At 34.5% G+C, this 23,162-nt stretch overlaps 2 protein-coding genes across 17 annotated transcripts in view; one reads left to right on the top strand and one right to left on the bottom strand.

Annotated features, from left to right (window-relative positions):
- Positions 1-23,162, bottom strand: part of LOC106881649 (transient receptor potential cation channel subfamily M member 3) — a 701,312-nt gene that overhangs the window by 34,395 nt on the left and 643,755 nt on the right. The window lies entirely within an intron of this gene.
- LOC106881650 (neuropeptides capa receptor) lies at positions 1,610-22,206 on the top strand. 2 transcript variants are annotated; one of them, XM_014932114.3, is made up of 2 exons: positions 1,610-1,748; positions 18,824-22,206. In XM_014932114.3, the coding sequence occupies exon 2, from the start codon at positions 18,894-18,896 to the stop codon at positions 20,004-20,006; it is 1,113 nt and encodes a 370-aa protein (XP_014787600.1). In that variant the 5' UTR covers positions 1,610-1,748; positions 18,824-18,893; the 3' UTR covers positions 20,007-22,206. The 2 variants fall into 2 exon arrangements, with proteins under 2 accessions (XP_014787600.1, XP_014787601.1); XM_014932115.3 differs by lacking the exon at positions 1,610-1,748 and adding an exon at positions 2,174-2,307.

Below are 23,162 nucleotides of genomic sequence, written 5' to 3'. Positions count from 1 at the left end.
ATCATTGAAATCTCAAAGCTATGAGATAATGAATGATTATTTCAAATCAATTTGAATAAATAAGGATTATGTTTGACAGAGTAATCTGAATGCTAAAGGGTTAAAGTGCTTAAGTTTTAAATTTGAGTCTTAGGAAGATAATATAAGATTCATTATCATGATCGTATATCTGTTTTTCCATGTTGGCATGGGTTGGCCAAATTCCACTGTATCTCTCTAAGAAACAATTTAGTATACCACTGTGCTAGGGAGTTTATCCCATGCAAGAAGCACTAAAGAGAACTAAAGAGTCCTATCTACCCTGTCATAACTGTTATTCAGAGCAACTCCCTACCTAGATGGATACCATTGTGAGGTGGTTTGCAGAGTCTTTATCTCACTTGTATATTCCATTCTGAGTACAATAGTTGTCTTTTAACAAGTTTCAAAGTTGGTAATTTCACCAAACTTCTTGTAATTTCCAATTATTTTGAAAATTAAAACCTAAAAAGACAGAATGCAGTTAGAAATATAGACATAAAAGAGTTAAGCAACAAAATTGAGAAGCTGTTACAGAGTGGCTGGGTACTCTGTTGGTTATGATGCGGAGTTTCCCAGCTGATTTGATCAATGGAACAGCCTGCTTGTGAAATCAACATGCAAGTGGTTGAGCACTCCACAGACATGCATACCTATAACATAGTTCTCATGGAGATTCAGTGTCACACACTGAATCTGACAAGGCTGGCCTATTGAAGTACAATATATTTTTGCCAGCTGAGTGGACTGGAGTAATATGAAATAGAAAGTCTTGCTCAACGAAATAATGTGCCGCTGGATATCAAACCCACGACCTTATGTTCGTGAGTTAATTACACTAACTATTAAGCCACACGCCTTCTGTTACAGAGTAAAAGGACTCTCAGCTCCACTTAATATCAAACCACTAAACTCTATCTGCAAACAGAACTGTGAAAATATAAAATACTGTTTTAAGCATAGTGGATCTCAAGTTGCTGATGCCTGAATTTCAACAAACGGTAGGTGTTTCCTTACTGAGTAACTTTAATATAAAGGAAACCACACACAAATACAAACACACACACACACACACACACACAAATACAAACACACACACACACACACACACACACAAAGAAATCCATACAAATCAACATATAGAGACATGCATGTCAGTGTATGTCATTATCTTATATATATATATATATATATATATATGTATACATATGTACATCAACACATTCATATATAAGAGATAATCACATATAAAAGATAAAAAGAAAAAAGGACAAGATCTTGGAGAAATGTGTGAGCGTGAGTTTATAGAGAGGCGAGAGATACACACACACACATGTATGTATGTATGTGTGTGTGTGTGTGTGTGTATGTATGTATATATATGTGTGTACGCATGTGTATATGTATATACATACACACATACATATATGTATGTATGTGTATATATATATATATATATATATATATATACATAGAGAGAGAGAGAGAGAGAGATAGAAAGAGATGAGAGTGGGTGGGTGGAGTTCAATATTTATTACGACATCAATAACCAATAGAATGTGCTACTGCTAGTATAGCTGTAGAGGATAGTGTGCAGAGAGCCAAGTTGGATGGAATGCTCTCCATCTCCTGCCTAGCAGCTGGCTATAGTTCTTCTCATTGTTTCTTTTCAATGTTTATATTTAATGACAAGCTGATGTGACATCTACAATAAAGCACTGCATTTCATGGTAAGTTATCTTGTTTGTAAACTTATTACTACCTGAAGCTATCTAAGCTTCCAGGCACATTGCTGATGGAAGTGGTTGTTTAAAAAAAAAAGTGGAAAGAAAAGCAAAAAGAAAGAGAAAAAAGTTGAAGAAAAAGAATGGAAGACTGCAAATAACTAAACTATACAATGTATATAAATAGGTGTATATACTAAACTATACAATGTGTGTATATATATATATATATATATATATATATATATACATATATATATATATATATACACACACACCTTATTTTACATGATCTAGTTTAGAAAATTCAAAATTAGCTAGCTGTAAGCAATAAAGTAATGAACATTTATATATATTTATATATATATATATATATATATAAATTACAAGTTATGATGGCTCTTTCTTTTATAGATATTTGATCTTTTGTTGATGGAAATAACTTATTCTTCACAGAAAAAAAGAAAGAATACACACACATAAACAAAATAACAAAACTCTCCCTCATAAATGAGATCTATAGACAGTAAAAAAAATCAAAAAAAAAAAATCCTCGGATACCATGGTAAGTGATGTAAAAGTTATTTCTACATTCATTCTCTGGTAATCAAGTTTAATTTTTTCCCTCTATTTATTATTGTTTTTTAGTTGATATAGTTTTCATTTTGTTTTCTTTTCTTTCTTACATTACTGTTGTCATCATCATCACCCCCTAATTAAATTCTTAAAAAATGTAAGGTGAAATATCCAACTTACACTACGCTAGTGTGTAAGAAAAAAAGCATGTATAACTGCTGGAGAATTTGTTTCTTGAATAGACACTAACTTATAGCAGGGATGTGATTGATTTTATATCATATATATGTGTATGTGTGTGCGTATGTACATATATGTATGTGTGTGTGTATATGTCTGTGTGTGTACATATATGTGGGTGTATATGTGTGTGTGTCTGGAGCCTGGTGTTGCCATCCGGTTTCACCAGTCCTCAGTCAAATCGTCCAACCCATGCTAGCATGGAAAGCGGACGTTAAACGATGATGATGATATATATACATATATATCATACATGTGTCTATATGCATGTGTACATATATATATGTATATATGTCATTGTTTAACGTCTGCTTTTCATGCTGGCATGAGTATGTATGTGTGTGTATATATATGTGTATATTTATGTATGTATATGTGTGTGTGTGTGTGTGTGTGTGTGTGTGTGTGTGTGTGTATATATATATATATATATATATATATATATACATATATGTGTGTGTGTATATATGAGTATGTATGTGTGTGTATATATATATATATGTGTGTGTGTGCGTGCGTGTGTGTGTGTGTACACACACAAACATATAAGGTTAAACTGTTATCAGATTTGCTAAAGAGTTGTTATGCTTACTTTGTGACTTTAAGCAATTTTCAGCTATAATTTAGACGAGCATAACTACATTTTCTAATAATATTCATTAATCGAAGATCTTTTAAAGTTTATAAAGGAGAAATTTACAGGCAGAAAATAAAAAAAAAGCAAATAAAAACAAGTAGAGTTTTATTTTTTTTATTTAGTTAAATTTAAATGTATAATCTGTTATAAAATTCCACACTGATTTTGTTCATTCCTATTATGCTGTGCTCCAATCATTTAGGGTACCTAATGTTTGTGTTATAAACTATAACTTATTTTATGGATAACAAGACAATCACTGATGTATGTGAACATCAATGAATTAATGCAAAGGAAATATACTTTGGTATGTATAAAAACAGAACAACAAAAAATTCTCAATAAATTTTAAAATAAACTGAATAATAAAACTTCACTATCTTAATGAATGAGATATATATAGAGAGTCTGGTTGAACAAAATTAGCAGTTATAGAATATTTTCCTCAGTTAAGTAAATTAACATACATCAAGGCTCATACTAAAGGCTTTTCAAGCTTCTATTATGCTGATTCCATCATTAATGCCACAAACTCACCAAAACTAATATTTTAATTCCAGACTTTTTTTTTCTAACTAACTTTGTATTTATTTATGGATAGAAGACATTAATAATTGATTACTTTTACCTTTTAAAAACAGTCAAATGTGGCTGAATTAAGTTTGTCAAAACTAGACTGATGCAGACACAAGTCTTTTTCCTATATAAATTATTTAAGAGGAAATGGATAAGCTAAAAATACTATCATAAAGCCCACGTTTAAATTGAAAGTTACAAAAAAATAAATGAATAAAAGCAAATTCCATTGAGTTAATTTCAATATTTCTATAAAGTGTTAAACAATTATTTTACAGTTGTATATAAAAAAAACAAAAAAACAACATGAGGCACACAAATGAGTGATATCACTTTTATAACAATATTGTCGAGACAAGCAATATGCCTCATCTAAAGTCTGCTAGAAATATCAGCCAAGTCAAGCTCAAATTACAAAATCACACCTTAATATCTTTACAAAGAAAAAAAAAAATGCCAGTTAGTTGGCAGAACTGTTACTACGCCAGGTAAAATGCCTAGTGACATTTCATCTGTCTACATTCTGAGTTCAAATGCCACTGAGACTGACTTTGCCTTTCATCCTTAAGGGGGTTGATAAAATAAGTACCAGTTGAGTTGAGGGGTAAATTGACTTAGCCCCTCTCTTGAAATTACTTATAACACACCCTAACAGCAAATATCCAAATATAGAACTTTTCAATAATCAGAGTCCACTAGCTATTTCTGAAAACATTCACAAAGATGATAAAATTCAATTAAGTCTGTTATAAGATTGTCCATTCTATATGTAATTGGCCTTACACACAAATGCATCATCATCATTTAACATCCATTCTCCATGCTAGCATGGGATATATATATATAGAGATAGATAGATAGATAGATAGATAGATAGATAGATAGATAGATAGATAGATAGATAGATATCCACCCCAACAAATTCTGTTTGACCCAGACCCATGCAAGCATGGGAAAGCAAAAAGTGGATGTTAACATATTTTATTCTTTTATATATATATATATATATATATATATATATATATATATATATATATATATATGTATATGTGTGTGTGTATGGGTGTATGTATTCAAATGTTATCCCCTTAGCACAAAAAAAAAAAAGTACTGGGGTTGATTTATTCAACTAAACAGTTTAAGGCAGTACCATAACTTAATCACAGTCGAATAAATGAAAAAAGTAAAAATATTAAAAAAAAGATAATGGCGAGAAATACAAAAGAGAAAAAAAAAAGACAAAGTTAAAATGATCACTACCAACCACATATAATGAATAATAAAGTACTTCACTTTTAAATGCTTCATTGTTGATTAAAACAGCAAGAAACCAATCACAGAGATTTGAGATACAGAAAAAAAAAAAATCAAAAGACCAAAAAAAGTAAATGATGAAAGACACAAACACAAAGTTGCTCCACCCACAACATAAGAAAAAAAAAACAAAAAAAAACGAAAGAAAGAAAAATTCAAATGAATTTCGTTTCTTAAATATATTAAAAAAAATACAACTCACAGAATGAAAACGAAAGGATATTTCAAAAGATAGCAAATATAAACCAATGCTGGAAAACAATCAACTTGTATTGTAAAAAAAAAAAAAATACTTATGACAACATATGATGTTTTCTTGAAACACACACTCTCACACAGACACACACTCACAATGTTCTTTAACTTGGATGTGAAAATACTCAAGACACTACATATATTTTCTTAAAGTAATAATTAACTGAAACACACAAACACACATGTACAAAAGCGTTCTTTTAGATCTAAGTTTTAATGCAGCTCATTTGAAGGACAAAATCTTTGCCATACTAGCATAGGTGCAGACATGGCTGTGTGATAAAAAGCTTGCTTCCCAACCACATGGTTCTGGGTTCAGTCCCACTGTGTGGCACCTTGGGCAAGTGTCTTGTACAATAGCTTTAGGCCAACCAAAGCCTTGTGAGTCGATTTGGTAGATGGAAACTGAAAGAAGCCTGTCATATAAATATATATATGTATGTATGTATACATGTCTATGTGTGTGTCTTTGTATCTGTGTTTATCCCCACTGCCATCGCTTGACAACTGATGCTGGTGTATTTATGTCCCTGTAACTTAGCAGTTCGTCAAACGACACCGATAGAATAATTACAAGTCCTGGGATAACTTTCTTCGACTAAAAGCTGTTTAAGGCAATATTCCAGCATAGCCACAATCAAATGGCAGAAACAAGTAAAAGAGTAAAAGAACAGCATAATAGATAAAGACATTGGTTAATGCATTGCAGTCACTTAGAGTTTCTGAGTTCTAGCCAGGCACTAAGGTAATTCACATAATTCAACTGAAGCTAAAGAATGTCACAAAATGTAGACAATAGAAAGAGAACAGTGTACCCCTGTACATCAAATAAAGGATTAGGTTTGAAATTCCAATACAACAACCAATTTCAAGACAAAACACCTGAAGAAGGCTGGAGCATACAACATGAAATGAAGTGAAAGTAACAATCAAGATGAGGACATCAGTCCAACTAATATAAACAGTATACATAATATAAATCCCACATTTCAGCAATATAAAATTATAAAAAGGGTAAGGGTAAAGAACCCTTCGGTCATAATTGACCATGGGATTGCACCTAGAAAGTTCCCATCCGAGGTACAAGTCCAAGCAAATTTGTTTATGGAAGACCAGCAGTTGTCCATACATAGTAACCTCCCCTCTCCACACCACTGAAGTTATCCAAGGGAGAGGCGAAGGCCAATACAGCGTAGCACCATTGGCATCACAACTCATTTCTACAGCTGAGTGAAGTAGAGCAACATGAAATAAAGTGTCATGTTTAAGAACACAACACATAACCTGGTCCGGGAATCAAACTCACAACCTCATCATTGGGAGCCTGATGCTCTAACCACTGAGCCATGTGCTTTCACATATATCTATATCTATCTATGTAGATATTGGCATATCGGCAGTACTTCAAGTAGGTGTCACAGTGTGTTAAGAAGCTTGCTTCCCAACCACATGGTTTAGGGTTCAGTCTCACTGCATGACATCTTGGGCAAGTGTCTCCTACTGTAGCCTTGGGTCAATCAAAAGCTTGTGAGTGGGTTTGGTAGAGGGAAACTGAAAGAAGCAGGTTGTATATATATGAATGTGTGTGTGTTTGTCCCTCCATCATTGCTTGACAATTGGTGCTGGTGTTTTTGTAACTTAGTGGTTTGGCAAAAGAGATCGATAGAAAATGTACCAGGCTTAAAAAAAAAAAAAAAATAAGTACTGGGGCTCATACATTCGACGATAAATTCTTCACAGCGGTGCCCCAGCATGACCACAGACTAATGACTGAAACAAGTTAAAGAAAAGATAAAAGATAAATATTTATGTGTATGTGTGTATGTATATGTGTATGTTTGTGTGTGTGTGTGTGTGTGTGTGTGTGTGTGTGTATATATATATATATATGCAAGTGTGGTAAGAAGCTTGCCTCCCAACCACATGGTTCTGGGTTCAGTCCCATTGCATGGCACCTTGGGCAAGTGTCTTCTACTATAACCTAGGGCTGACCAAAGCCTTGTGAGTGGATTTAGTAGATGGAAACTGAAAGAAGCCTGTCGAATATATATATATATATATATATATATATATATATACATGTGTATTTATGTGTGTCCCTGTCCCCACCACCATCGCTTGACAACTGATGCTGGTGTGTTTAAGTCTCTGTAACTTAGCAGTTTGTCAAAAGAAACTGACAGAATAATTACTAGGCTTACAAAGAATAAGTCCTAGAGTTGATTTGTTTGACTAAAACCTTTATGGCAGTGCTCTGGCATGGCCATAGTCAAATGACTGAAACAAGTAAAAAAAAAAAAAAAATATATATATATATATAATAAGGGTGTATTGACTGTACTTCCAGTGATGCAGGTATCACAACTAAACTTATTGGCAAAACTAAATAGAATCATCATCATCATCATCGTTTAACGTCCGCTTTCCATGCTAGCATGGGTTGGACGATTTGACTGAGGACTGGTGAAACCGGATGGCAACACCAGGCTCCAGTCTGATTTGGCAGAGTTTCTACAGCTGGATGCCCTTCCTAACGCCAACCACTCAGAGAGTGTAGTGGGTGCTTTTACGTGTCACCCGCACGAAAACGGCCACGCTCGAAATGGTGTCTTTTATGTGCCACCCGCACAAGCCAGTCCAGGGGCACTGGCAACGATCTCGCTCGAAAATCCTACAGGAGCCAGTCAGGCGGTACTGGCAACGGCCACGCTCAAAATGGTGCATCTCATGTGCCACCCGCACAAGAACCAGTCCAGGGGCACTGGCAACGATCTTACTTGGCTTGCCGGGTCTTCTCACGCACAGCACATTTCCAAAGGTCTCGGTCCGTAGTCATCGCATCGGTGAGGCCCAATGTACGAAGGTCTTGCCTCACCACCTCAGCCCAGGTCTTCCTGGGCCTACCTCTTCCACGGGTTCCCTCAACTGTTAGGGTGTGGCACTTTTTCACGCAGCTATCCTCCTCCATTCTCACCACATGTCCATACCAGCGCAATCGTCTCTCTTGCACGCCACAACTGATGCTTCTAATGTTCAGCTTTTCTCTCAAGATACTTACACTCTGACGGGTATTCACATTGACATTACACATCCAACGGAGCATACTGGCTTCATTCCTTGCGAGCTTACGTATGTCCTCAGCAGTTACAGCCCATGTTTCACTGCCATGTAGCATGGTTGTTCGTACGCATGCGTCATACAGTCTGCCTTTTACTCTGAGTGAGAGTCCCTTTGTCGCCAGCAGGGGTAAGAGCTCTCTAAACTTTGCCCAGGCTATTCTTATTCTAGCAGCTACACTTTCAGCGCACCCACCCCCACTACTAACTTGGTCGCCCAGATAGCGGAAGCTATCGACTACCTCTAGTTTTTCACCCTGGAATGAGATAGAAGTTGTTTCCTGTTTGTTTGCAGTCTTTATTGCACCTGAACATCTGCCACAAACAAAAACTAACTTGCTAGTTAACCTGCCTTTGATGTTGCTGCACCTCTTATGTGTCCATAGCTTGCACCGGGTACATCTTATAGAGTTACTACCTACTCCTTTTCTACATACTGAGCAGGGCCATCTACCTGAAGGGGTTTGTGTTTTATCTACCTTCCTACTTATTAGGATTTTGGTTTTAGCTTGGTTGACTCTAAGGCCCTTCAATTCTAGACCTTGCTTCCACACCTGAAACTTCTCCTCTAGTTCTGATAGTGACTCCGCAATTAGGGCAAGGTCATCAGCATAGAGGAGCTCCCAGGGGCAACCTGTCTTGAACTCCTCTGTGATTGCCTGGAGGACTATGGTAAATAATAGGGGGCTGAGGACGGAACCTTGGTGGACCCCTACCTCTACCCGGAATTCATTGCTGTACTCATTTCCAACCCTCACCTTACTGGCAGCATCTCTGTACATGGCTCGCACAGCTCTCACTAACCATTCTACTATCCCAAGTTTCCTCATTGACCACTAGATAAGGGATCGGGGGACCCTGTCAAAGGCTTTCTCCATGTCAACGAAAGCCAGGTACAGAGGTTTATCCTTAGCTAGGTATTTCTCCTGCAACTGTCTCACTAGAAATAAGGCATCAGTAGTGCTTTTACCTGGCACGAACCCAAACTGCATCTCATCTAAATTGATTCGCTCCCTAATTAGTTGGGCTATGACCCTCTCTGTAACTTTCATAACCTGATCTAACAGCTTGATGCCTCTGTAATTATTTGTATCTAAAGCGTCCCCTTTACCTTTGTAGCAGTTGACTATGATGCTGCTACACCAGTCATTGGGTATGACTCCTTCGTGTATCACCTGGTTCGTAATACGGGTGACTAGGCTATAGCCAACACTGCCAGATATTTTGAGCATCTCTGCAGTGATTCCTGATGGGCCGGGGGCTTTCCCGGTCTTCATACTCTTAATTGCTTTATCTACCCTGGTACTATCAACTCGGATAGCTGGTCCCTCTATTGGGTCGACATACGGCAGGCTCTCTTTCTCCCATTCATTCTCTTCATTCTCTTCATCATACACATTTTGTTGTTGTTTGTTCCTTCTTGAACCATGCCTGGCTCTAAGGGCTGGCTTCCTGGTTTCATTGGCGTATAGGCTTCCCACCTGGACAGGATGCCCAGTCCGTCACAGGTGAGCTGCCAGATGCAGGAGGAAAGAGTGAGAGAAAGTTGTGGTGAAAGAGTCAGCAGAAGTTTGCCATTACCTTCTGCCAGAACCATGTGGAGCTTAGGTGTTTCACTCATAAACACACACATCGCCCAGTCTGAGATTCAAACCAGCAATCCCTCAACTGTGAGTCTCCTGCTCTAACCACTAGGCCATATGCCTCCATCATATACATACTATATATATGATAGATTATTCTTTATCAGAAATCAAAATACTATTCTTAATTTTTCTATGACAACCAGTTGCAGGTAGCAGAAATAACTTATATTATAAATCTCACTGTCAGTGAGTTAATATATGAGGCTATTATTCTGAGCTCTTTTCAGGATTTTTTCTTTTTTTTCTTTAGCTGTAAGCAAAATGTTGAATGTTAGTCCATAGTTTGGTATTAGCAGTTAAAACAAAATTTATCATCAATGGACAAGATGTAGAAGAAAGACTTGAGATTGTCTTGTCATTCAAGAAATATACAAGGTAAATGCAAATAAAATAAAGTTCTTTATTCGGATTGGTAAATTGCAAGAAGCTTACAGAATTGTTTTGCCTGTTTTATGATTGGAATTTGCAACTATATATATATATATAAAGAAAGAAAGATAATATTAATGTTGTTGTCCTCATCGCAATCATCATTATTATTTAGTGTCTGTTTTTCATGTCAGCATGGAATGGACAATTTGACAGGATTCAACAAGTTGAACTGTGTTGAGCTGCAATGTCTATTTTGGCATGGTTCCTATAACAGGATACCTTTCCTAATGCCAACCACTTTACAGTCTACTTTTTATGTGGTACCAGCACTAGTGAGGATGCCAAGTAACTAGCAAAAAGGCCCTCAATTGAGTGGGCAGACAGGGTTGGCAGAGGTAGAACTATGCCAGGTGCCATGCCAAGACACTAAAGTATGATAAAGTGGACAGGCACAGGTAGCTTACTACGAAGGAGATATGTGGCTACCCTGCATTATATAATGGCGGGAGTAACTGAAAAGAAGACTATGGTAGCAGTGATGATGTGTCAGAGTGTATTCTCAAGATACAAGAACAGAGAATACAGACAAAATACTGGAAAGGATACCAGCATAAAAGGAAACAGTGAATCAAATGGAAATGTATGATAAAAACCTGGGTTATGAAATTATGGAACAACATACAATCACTTTCAGTTTCTTTTGTGGCCTTTTCAAAATTATTGTAATATGCACAGGTATGACTGTGAAGAAGAAGCTTGCTTCCCAACCAAAGTCTTGTGAGTGGATTTGGCAGATGGAAAATGAAAGAAGCCTGTTGTGTATGTAGATGTAAATAAAAGTAAAAATTAAAAAGCAAAACATTTGGCATCACTCAAGAAAGACATTTGATTTACATAGAGAATATAAACATATAGAGTTCATATATGTTAATATTCTCTATGCCAAATATTTTGCTTTTTCATTTTTATTTTAATCTATGTGCATATGTATATACGTGTATGTGTGTGTGTGTGTGTATATATTTGAGTGTGTGTTTGTGTTGTGTGTGTGAACCTTTGTCTTGGCCTCAAGTGATGGTTGTAAGTGAGCATCACTATCATAAAAGCAATGTTTCCAGTTTACCATGGAAACCATGTCTGGCCATGGGAAAATAGCTATCTTGCTTGGAAAAAGGAGATAGCAATAGAAAGGGCATCTGGCTATATAGAATCTGCCTGACTCATGCAAGCATGGATAAATGGATGTTAAATGATGATGATGATGGTGATGATGTCCACAATAAATACATTTAAAAAAATTATTTTCATACTTTCTATTCCTTTTTCTATTCAACCACTTAGAAAAAATTACACACACACCATTTTATGTTTTTTTTCTATGTTGGTATGTACTGGATGTGTTTCCTGAGACAGTCTTTTACTGCTGGATGATCTTTCTATCACCAACTCCTTTACTTCCTTTACTCACTTCTTACAAAGTACACAGAAAACCCATTCTAAAACTGGGATACACATCCATGTATATATGTTGTAAGGAATGAAAGAAAGTTGTTCTATATGACCAGAATATACAGTATAAAATTCTGAATGATGTGAAATGAGAGAAGCTTAACTCTTGACACCAATCTACCTGAGATAGCTCTAGACTCTGTGATACAGACTTTTTGTCTTAAAAGTGCCTAAATTAAAAACCCCTTCTGTCAAAATTTCATGTTAATTTATGTCCCAAACATTAGTTTAATAATGACAAAGTTATTTTACTAAGTTCTTCATTATTTTCAAAAGTCATCGAAACAAAAAAAAAAAAAAGCAATGCATTTCAATGGATATAAGGTAACAAAAGGGCGAAAGTGATTTAAATTAAAATCCATCAAATTTCATGTAAATTTATTATTTATGTCTTGAACACCAGCTTAATAATGAATAATTTAGTTATTTTGCTAAATCATTCATTATTTTCAAAATTATTTGAAATCAATTTCAACAGAAATATGGTAACATTTAATATGAACATTTAAAATGTATTATAGAGAAATAATTATTATGGACTAAGCAAGAAATGACATATATGATGAATATTAGCAAATGTTGTGCCAGAATATAGAAAGTTGTACAGACAAACAAAAATTTATTTGGCAAGTATTTTACAACTATTTTATTAAAATATTTTTAATATTTATACACATTTAGAGTAGCAATTAGATAAATGAAAATTATTTAAAATTTATATTCTTATGTATCCTTAATTTTCATAAGGCCTTGAATTATGGGTGAGGTGTGGATTGATGATTTATTGAATCCAGTAAGCCACTAATACTTTGTTTTATCAACCTCAGAGAAATGAAAAGCAAAGCTGGCCTTGGCAGGATTTGAACTCAGAACATAAACAGTTAGAATAAATACAGAAAGGCATTTTCCTTGATGTTTTAACAATTCTACTAACCCAAGCATATTGGTTTTGAATTTTTCTTTCTTTTTTTAAATCAGATTATTATAAAGGTTACAAAGAAAAATAATTTCACATGATTAAATAAAATATTCTATCAAGAATAAGAAACCTATCTTAATTAACATGACAACAGAATTCATACAAAACTATGATTATTTGAAAAATAAGCCTTTTTTTTTCACCCCTTCTTAACAAATAATGAACAAACAGAATTTACTGAGAGCATTTAACTTTAAAATACAATTATTTTCAGTTTTGCTTATTCTTTTTCCAATTTTACTCAGCAGTTACATTTCTACAGAAACCTTAAAACAAACATCCAGAAAACGTATCACTTATCTTGGATAAGAGAATATATGGGAAAATATTCAAGATTACATTTGAATCTACTAAGAATCATCATCGATTTAAAGAAAAACAGAAATTTTGAATAAATATATATTATCATCATTGTTATTTAGTTTAGATAAGAAATCCTTTTAGAGCTAACAAATATATAATATTGATAAAAAAAAATTTGGATGAATATTTGGTAGGTTTGGAAAGAATGTAGATATTTCATAAATGCTTGTTGTTCTCAGCATGATTGTTTCAAGATTTATTTTCCCATTTTTGAATTTGTTAAGCAATTCTTGGTGTGCTCGAAAGAGATCCTAAAAGGTATGTGTCACCAATTTAACTTCCCAAGAGTATATTTCAAGAGATATATATATTTGTGCAAGCGGGGCCTCATATCAGTGAGGGGGGCCGGTGTGCATTGATGCCGTCGAGAGGTAGGCCCCGAAACGGCGCGCATTCTCTCCTGATGACCCCATACACTTGCTGGCTTCCAGTATGCGGAGTTATTGACTGGTAGCACTTGCATGTGCGAGTTGTTTGCAAGACATATGTAGGATGTACTCATGCTTGGTGGCACACAAAAAGCACCCAGCACATATTAGGAAGTGATTCACATTAGGAAGGGCATCCAGCTATAGAAACCATGTCAAAACAGACAACTGGAGCCTAGACAGCGCTCTAGCTGACCAGCACATGTCAAACCATCCAACCCATGCCAGTATGGAAAATGGACATTCAACGATGATGAGATAGTAATGATGATGATTTATATATATATATATATATATATATATATATATATATATATATATATATATATATATATATATATATATTTATACACACACACACACATATATATATATACATAGATACATAGATAGGCACAGGTACAGCTGTGTGGTAAGAAGCTTGCTTCCCAACCACATGGTTCTGGGTTCAATCCCATTGGGTGGTACCTTGGGCAAGTGTCTTCTATTATAGTCTCAGGCTAACCAAAGCCTTGTGAGTGGATCTGGTAGCTGGAAACTAAAAGAAGCCTGTTGTATATATGTGCGTGTGTGTGTGTCTTTGTATCTGTTTGTCCCCTGTAATTTAGCAGTTTGGCAAAATAGACTAATAGAATAAGAACCAGGCTTTAAAAAAAGCCCTAGGGTCAATTTGTCTGACTAAAACCCTTCAAGGTGGTGCTCCACCATGGCCACAGTCAAATGACAAGCAAATAAAAGAATATATACACACAAACACACAGATATCTCAAACATACTGATATTAGTTAATGTTCCATCAAGTAAGAGATAAAAACAACAGTGGTGATGCAGTGTCAGGGCATACTCTCAAGATGCAAGAAAATAAATGAAAGGGTGTGTGTAGGATAGCTGATCAGGAAGGGTCAGTGCATAAAGGTTGTTAGAGTATAGGGATAGAGTGAGAGGTGGTTAGAGATGAGGGTAAGGGTGAATGCAGTAAATTCACCCTTACTCTCAGCGAATGGTGAACCATGGAGTATCATACCAAGAGTAAGGATTGGCCAAGGCAGAAACAGTACGATTCTGGAAAGAGTACAGTATTGTATTCCAGTGATGTATCACAATATTAACAGGGTCTTCCAATTGTTAATGAAAATTTAGACAAAAGCAAGTCAAACAAACTTAGCCCTTTAGAATTTAAACCAGCCATATCTGGCCAAAATATTCTATCTGTTTTATGTTCAAACTGGCCAGATCCAACCTCTCCCACCTACCCTACAGTGTCATTTTAAAAGTAAACAATCACATCATTGAAATCTTGAAGCTGCATGATTCTCTCAAAGCAATATGAATAAATAAATATTACATTTGACAGACACAGTAGCTTGGTGTAGCCTTCTACCTGGCTGGCTACTGTCAAACCTTCCAACCCAAGCCAGCATCCAAGGTAGATGTTAAACGATGATGACGACAACAGAGTAATGTGAATGCTAAGGGGTTAAGTATGTTATTCCAGTTTTAACAGATGTATAACAACACTAGTACAAATCTAACAATTTGAAAGCATTTGTACTTTTCTACAGTAGCAATAACACACACACACACACACTCTCTTTCCTACCCGCTCACTCTCCCAATATAAAGATTTGTGGAAAGTATGAATACAAAATCGCATTGTAACAATATGATAAATTTGATGGAAAGATCTACTTCTATTGATATTATATATTACTACACTTGCATTGTTATACTGATTTTTTTCTTCTTTTGCTTTCATTCTTTGATTCTCTGTTCAGTTTTGATGGAACCATCTAATAGGTCAGAGTAAGTTTCTTACATGTATAGGGAGATAACCTATAAATTTTCAGTTCCAGGAAAAGTTCAGTTGATGACATACATAGCCAGTTCTATACCACTGCCACTGGGGTCAGTTTCACAGATTTATTTCAGATTATGGATCGGTTGTAGTAATATATATTCAATAAGAATATTTAATTGTTGGGAATAAGAATCGATAATCCAGAGCTACAGATTTTGAGTCAGTGCCATAAAAGAATATAATTCAATATATTTTAAGTTATCATTGGATGTTAGCAAGCATGGCTGGATAGCTAAGAATTTCACTTCCTGATCATGCGGTTCGAGATCCAATCCCACATGCAGCACTTTCAGTAAGGGTCTTCTACCACATCCGCAGCCTGACTAATACTTTGTAAATAAAATTTGATGAGCAGTAATTCTCTTCTTTCTCTCTCTCTCTCTCTCTCTTATACACACACACACACGGCAGATACTGGTGTCATGCAACTGGCACCCATTATACTCTTGAAGTGGTTGGCATTTAGAAGGACATCCAACCGTAGAAACCATGCCAAATCAGACTGGAGTCTGGTGCCTCCAACTCATATTTATCATTGACCGTCCCTCTTGTTGACCATTCATTACATTCACCCTTACTCCATGTCTCGCAATCTTTACTTACTCTTCTTGATCTTCTGTCCTCACATTCACTTTTATCCACCTCTTTGTATCTTGAAGGTATGCTCTGACACCTTGTCACTACCATCTTTATTTTCCCAGCTCCATCCTGATTACTCTCATTTATCCCTATATAATGTGAGGTAGCCAAGCATCCCCCTCTATAGCAAGAAGCTTATTTCTGTTCCTTCTACTATACTTCAACCTCTCAATACCCAACATAAACCTGCTTCCTCCTGCTCTACTATACTCTCATTCAGTCAATTTTTAAAAAAATTTTGCAAGTTAGAAATAGCAATCAAGCAAACTCTGTAAACTGGCTGGTGTTAGGAAGGGCATCCAGTCATAGAGGCCATGCTAAAGTAGATGTTGGAGCATAACACAGTGCTCTTAACTCTGCAGATTCCATTAAACCATCCGACTCATGCAAGCATAGTAAAACGAAAGTTAAGGAGGAAAGGCAAATTTGAACTCAGAACATAAAGAGCTAGGAGAAATTCCATTAAGCATTTAGTCTGATGTGCTAGCAATTCTACCAACTTGCTGCTTTAATAATAATCCTTTCTATAGGCACAAGGCCTGAAATTTTGTAGGGAGGGGGCTAGTCGATTACATTGACCCCCACCCCTGCTCAACTAGTACTCATTTTATCAACCCAGAAAGGATGAAAGGCAAAGTCAATCTTGGTGGAATTTGAACTCAGAACATACAGATGGACAAAATGTTGCAAAGTATTTTGTTGCCACTTTTATTATAATCCTTTCTACTAAAGGCACAAGGCCTGAAGTTTGGTGGGAGGAGACTAGTCGATAACATCAACCCCATTGTTCCACTGGTACTTAATTTATTGACCCCAAAAGGATGAAAGGCAAGTTGACCTCAGCAGAATCTGAACTCAGAACATAGAGACGGACAAAATATTGTGAAGCGTTTTGTCCAGTGTGCTAATAATTCTGCCAACTCACAACCTTTGATGACGACGATGATGATGATAGTTTCAGATTTTGACACAAGACTAGCAATTTTTAAGGAGAGGGGATTAGCCAGTTACATTGAATAGTGCTCAACTGGTGCTTATTCTATCAACTCTGAAAGTATGAAAAGTCAAATTGACCTTGGTGGAATTTGAACTCAGAATGTAAAGAACCACAAGAAATGCTTTTCGACATTTTGTCAGCTCACCACTACAATAATAATAATAATAATAATAATAATGATTATAAAATCTCGTAAACTATTACGATTATGAATTGAGTAAACTGATTTTCGGCCCTTCTTTGTGAGTGGAATTGTTTCTGATGCTCCAGAGCATTTAATGTATTTTTCCAAACATCAGAGATAATTCCATCGATTATATTGAATTTCTTTCATATATTACTATGTTCTATATTCACAATCTTTTATCTTCAACAATTTATATGGTTGTATAAACATTTTACCAATTGGTGTTGGTAAATATCCAGTGAACTGCAGTAATTACAGAGCTGATTACAGAGTAGAGATACATATATAGATATAACAATACATGATAATATGAGATGGAACAACAAGACAGAACCAATACCAAAATTTTTAAATATAGTCTATAGTTGTCTTTCACTACATTATTTATTACATAGTAGCAAAAAAGATGCTACATCACATTATATTCATTTTGTTTTTTATTCATTTTATATTGTAAATGAACAATAGCAGAATTGGTTAAAGATTGCAAGCATGCTAATCACTGGTTTACAATACTATTGATGATGATGATGTGACAAAGGCATGTGTAATAATACAGAACAAATATCTAAAGGGACTTTTTTTTTTTTTGTAAATCACTCACTTATGGTCAATATTGATAACACAAATCATCATCATCACCATCATCATTGTTTAACGTCCGTTTTCCATGCCGGCATGGGTTTGGACGGTTTGACTGGGGACTAGCAAGCCAGGAGGCCACACCAGGCTCCAATCTGATCTGGCAATGTTTCTACAGCTGGATGCCTTTCCTAATGCCAACTCCGAGAGTGTAAGTGGAGGCTTTTGACGTGCCACTGGCACAGGAGCCAGTCAGGGCAGGGGGGGGGGGGCTGGCGCGCGCACACACACACACACACGCATACAGATATGATTGACTTCCACACATTATCCATGTATTAATTTCAGCTCAGATGGCTATGGTATAAAACAGTAGGATTGAACCCCAAACCCACATGCTTGCAAAGCAAGTGTCTTAACTACACAGCCTTGCACTTAAGGGGCTATCTAAAAGCTATATGTAAGAATTAAAACATTATATAAAGTCATCTTCAAGACTTAAAACATATCATTATATAAAGTCACATTCATTCTCATTAATCATGTTCCAATTAAACATAATTAATAATTAATATGGTGTCAAAATTTTGTTGCTCAAAACTATGACCTATATACTGACGAAAAATTGTGCATGCAATTTTTTGCCAATAAATAGGTTGCAGTTAAACTATAGTAAATAGTAGTAAAAGATATTTAATATAACCAACATAAATGTAACTTTACAGTGAAACCTGATTGATTAGTTATGACAATAATTATTTAATGGAGAACATCACTTGTAATCTATATTTCAATTTTATCTTGTAGATGATTCATAACCTGTTTACAAGATAACACCAAACCGGAGTTGGACATAGCGAAGTGGGAAGGCATCAATATGTCCCTGAGTGACAACATGACATATACACTACCCACTTGGACTAATGAGACAACAGTTCTCAGCCAAAAACAACAACTTGAGCAGATCAAAGCGTACCAAATCTCAATTTCCATCCTCATCTATGTTCTACCAGTGATAATTATCATGGGAACAATAGGAAACATTCTCAGTTTCATCATCTGGATGAAACGTAAATTACGAAGAACATCGACTTTTTTTTACCTTGCCATGCTGGCAATCTCAGACACTGTATTCCTCCTCATAAGTGGTCTCAAGACATGGATTCGTATGTGGTCTTACATAGAACTCTTACATGTTTCTGTCTTTAGCTGTAAAGTAATAATATTTATTATAAACTCTTCCTTACATATATCTGCCTGGCTGATTGTAGCAGTGACCACAGAAAGATTCCTGGCGGTTTGGTTTCCTTTGCGCGCGAATGGTATGTGCAGTTTCCGTCGAGTCAAAATTGTTACTGCTACAATTGTCACAGTATTTCTATTGCTCAACTCACATTTCTTTTGGACAGCAGAACTAGTAAGTACTGACAACCCTGAGAGCCCTGACAAACTAGAATGCACAAGTAAAATGATCAAAATTTGTGTATATTTCCCATGGTTCAACATGGTCCTCTTCTCTGTGATTCCCTCTGTTCTACTTCTTATATTGAACCTGCTCATCATATTCTGCTTACTGAAACATCGTGAAACATTGAAAAGTGCCATGACAAAGGACGACCAACACATGCGGAGCATACACCGCCGACTTGCAGTCATTCTTTTAACTATTTCCTTTGTATGGATTTTCACAACAGTTCCTAACACTCTCACTTCCATCACTAAAAAATCTAGGAAGGACTTAGAAAGCCTGGCTGAGGCCATACTGTTACGAGTACTCAGTTACATTCTTCTTTACATCAACCATGCTATCAACTTCTTTCTCTACTGTTTAACTGGCAGACTTTTTCGTATAGAATTAAAAAAGTTATTCTGCTGCAAATCCCAAAAGAAGCACCGTCAGATAATTGTTTTCAAGGCCAGCAACAATGACAGTGCACATCCACTCATGGAACAACACAAAATACAAATAGTTTATAAACGCAGCCAGTAAATCAACAACTTGACTTTAGAATGCAAACACAAAAGCGATGACCACCCCACCCCTAAAATTATGACTGATATTTTACAAACGTTTCAGAGTAAGAATTATAGAATCATACAGAATTATGTAGAGTAGGAATTATATAGCGTGGATACATTTCTAAACAATCTTTGTCAATAATTCAAGAGTAATATAAAACAAGACAATTCTTTTTAAACAACGTTATTCACAAGTTAATGGAACACATGATTATTTCATTGAATTAATTTTAAAATGAAATCAACTGAGAAAGATTTATTTTATATCCTAAAACATTATCAACAGACAAATTAGTCCACTATCAAGAGACAAAGATTTATAAAAAATAATAATATAATTTTGAATATCATGCAGAGAATGTCATTAAGTAGTCAGTCTACACTGTTACAATTTTTTGCTGTATTTTTCAATGGAATTGGTTCTCTTTATAATCATTAACTTCATAAGAAGCAATTAATAGATGGCTGCTAAGATAAAAATTTCTAGTGAAATATGCCACTGTTTCCATAATTTGAAATGGTGAAAAATGAGCTTGGCGTGAAGTGGAGGTTAAAAATTAATGATCCTAACGAAAAATAATATTTAATTTTTACAATTAAAAAAACTGCTTTTGTATCCTCTTTAAAAAAAAAAAAAAAAACTGAGCGGAAGCTGAAAATAACACCGTTTATGATTTAATTAAACTATAATAAATAGATAAATATGGAGATAAAATAATAAAGATATTCATTTTTACATGCCGTTTTTAGGATAATTAATGTATCATCTAGAAAAAGAGCAACTTCATACTTCCTCAAATTAAAAAGAGAATTAGAAAGTTAATTTTTTTTTTTTGGTAATTAATCATGAGTAGAAACAATAAATATCAATGAAATATATATAAACATAATCCTTTTGAAACCAACCTGCCTGAATCTGTTTCTACAATACAAACTTCCTGTTTTAAAGTGATCTAAAGTAAAACCTACCATCAAAATTCCATGTTACTTTATGCTCCAAGCAACAGCTATATAACAATGGAGTTATTTTGATAAACTCTTCATTAAAAATTAATTGAAACAAAAGCAATAGATTTCAATGGAAATATAGTAACAAAAGGGGTTAAGGGAATAATCTGATAATTTACATAAAGTAAACACAATAGAAATAAAAATAAGTATGCATAAACCAAGTATTCAAAACTAACAATAGATAAATAATTAAATAAATTTCTTAATCAAATATGCTTATTTGGCTTATGACTGGTTGCTCTACAAAATCTAACAGAAACTAAATCACTAAATCTTAATGCAATTACCAAAAAGAAACACAAATATAAAATAACCATTACAGTTGCAGTGTTATTTTTAGTTTAGTGCCACAGCTAAAGCAATAATATGTGAATTGGGTCTTCTCCAAAATTGTCTTCATACAATTTCCATGGAATATAAATTCAGAATCTAAAAATATTTGCAGCTTCTTTAGTTTCAATTTGCTGGAAAATTGTTTCAGAATTCGAATCCTATTTAAAATGTTGTACATTATCTCCATTAATAATATCTCTACAGAAAATCGTGGCAGCAGTTTCTGTGTTTTAACAATAATCGAATAACCGCTTGCTTAATTAAACTAAATCCATTTGGAAAAGATACATAAATTAAGTACCATATTTTTCCATATGAAAATCAGAATCGTGTGGCTTTATCCTTTCACCATTATATAAACATCTTGTGGGTTTTTCTTTCCTCATTATATACACATCTGAATAACATTGATCCAAGCCTCAATTTCTTTCATGTGACCATAAATAGGAAACAGTTTACAAGATTGCATTGGTTCTCTATTTTCTACCTCTAAGTTGTAGGTGTGCTTTCCATATTGTGTTTGTTCTTTATATATGTATGTGTGTATGTGTGTGTGTGTGCATGTGTGTGTGTATGTGTGCATGCCTTTGTGTGTGTATATATGATATCCAATAAAGAGAATAAAAACAAAGAGACAAAGAAGGTGTTGAGACACAATCTACTCTCAAAACTTCAAATGTGCAACAGAACACTTTATCAAATTACGCAACCAGCCGAGTTACTAAAAGGAGGTAAAAACTAGGTGAAATAGCTTTTATTTATTGCCATGAGCACCAATAAAAATATTAGAACATTTTGCCAAAAAAAAAAAAAAAAAAAAATCATTGCTATCATCATGTGAATCAACTTAATAAACCATTAAACTCAGAGAAGAGAAAGCAGGTCTGTATAACATTAAACATTGATTTATGAATGTTTTCAGTGTTCAGTTATATTGCTGGAGTTGGAAGATAATAACCAAATTACCAAAACTAAGGAATGAGCTTTTGAGTCTTGAATACAATGATGAATTACTCAAAAACTACAGACCAAGAACTCTATTTAAATTGATAGTTTTGTTGTTCTTGTTTTGTGATGACTATCAATTATATAATTGTTATATTATCATAAATAATTTATTAAAATAACTGTTACTATGGTTACTATTTTTTTTATCAATATAAATATTTGTAACATTTTTGGTATGTGTTTTTTATAAGAGTTAAAAAAAAATAACAAAAATGTTTAAGATATAAAACTTGTGTGTGTGTGTGTTGTGTGTGTGTGTGCGTGCATGCGCATATAATTGAATTTGATTTTGAGAAAAAATCCCATCCATTTATGTATCATAGAAATTAAAGTGATATTTTTAACATAGTGGATATGAAACTGAAATGGTTTTAACACATGGATATTGATTAAATACCACTACTTTTCTTTTGGGCTATTTTCCAACAAAGGAAGCAAGAAGTGTCCTGGTAAGTAGTTAACATTTATACAGCTGATTAACTACAACAGCTACACACTGCTAAACTTCATGACAATTCTTGTTATATCAACTGACAATCTTTGTTGATAGGGCTTCCAAGTATATACACCTACGTAAGTACACAGTACACACACACACATAAGTACATATCTATATATGTATATTATGTGAGTGTGTCTATGCATATATATATATATATATGTAAATTTAAATAATAAGGTGAAAAATTGAATATTAATTTGATTAATATCAATTTAAAACCAGTGGCCTAGCATATTGAAAAATCTGAAGATTCAGAAAAATTATATTACATAC

The sequence above is a fragment of the Octopus bimaculoides genome, chromosome 9, assembly GCF_046866305.1.
Source record: "Octopus bimaculoides isolate indiv1 chromosome 9, ASM4686630v1, whole genome shotgun sequence".
Taxonomy (NCBI): domain Eukaryota; kingdom Metazoa; phylum Mollusca; class Cephalopoda; order Octopoda; family Octopodidae; genus Octopus; species Octopus bimaculoides.
This window is presented reverse-complemented; position numbering and strand designations above follow the sequence as displayed.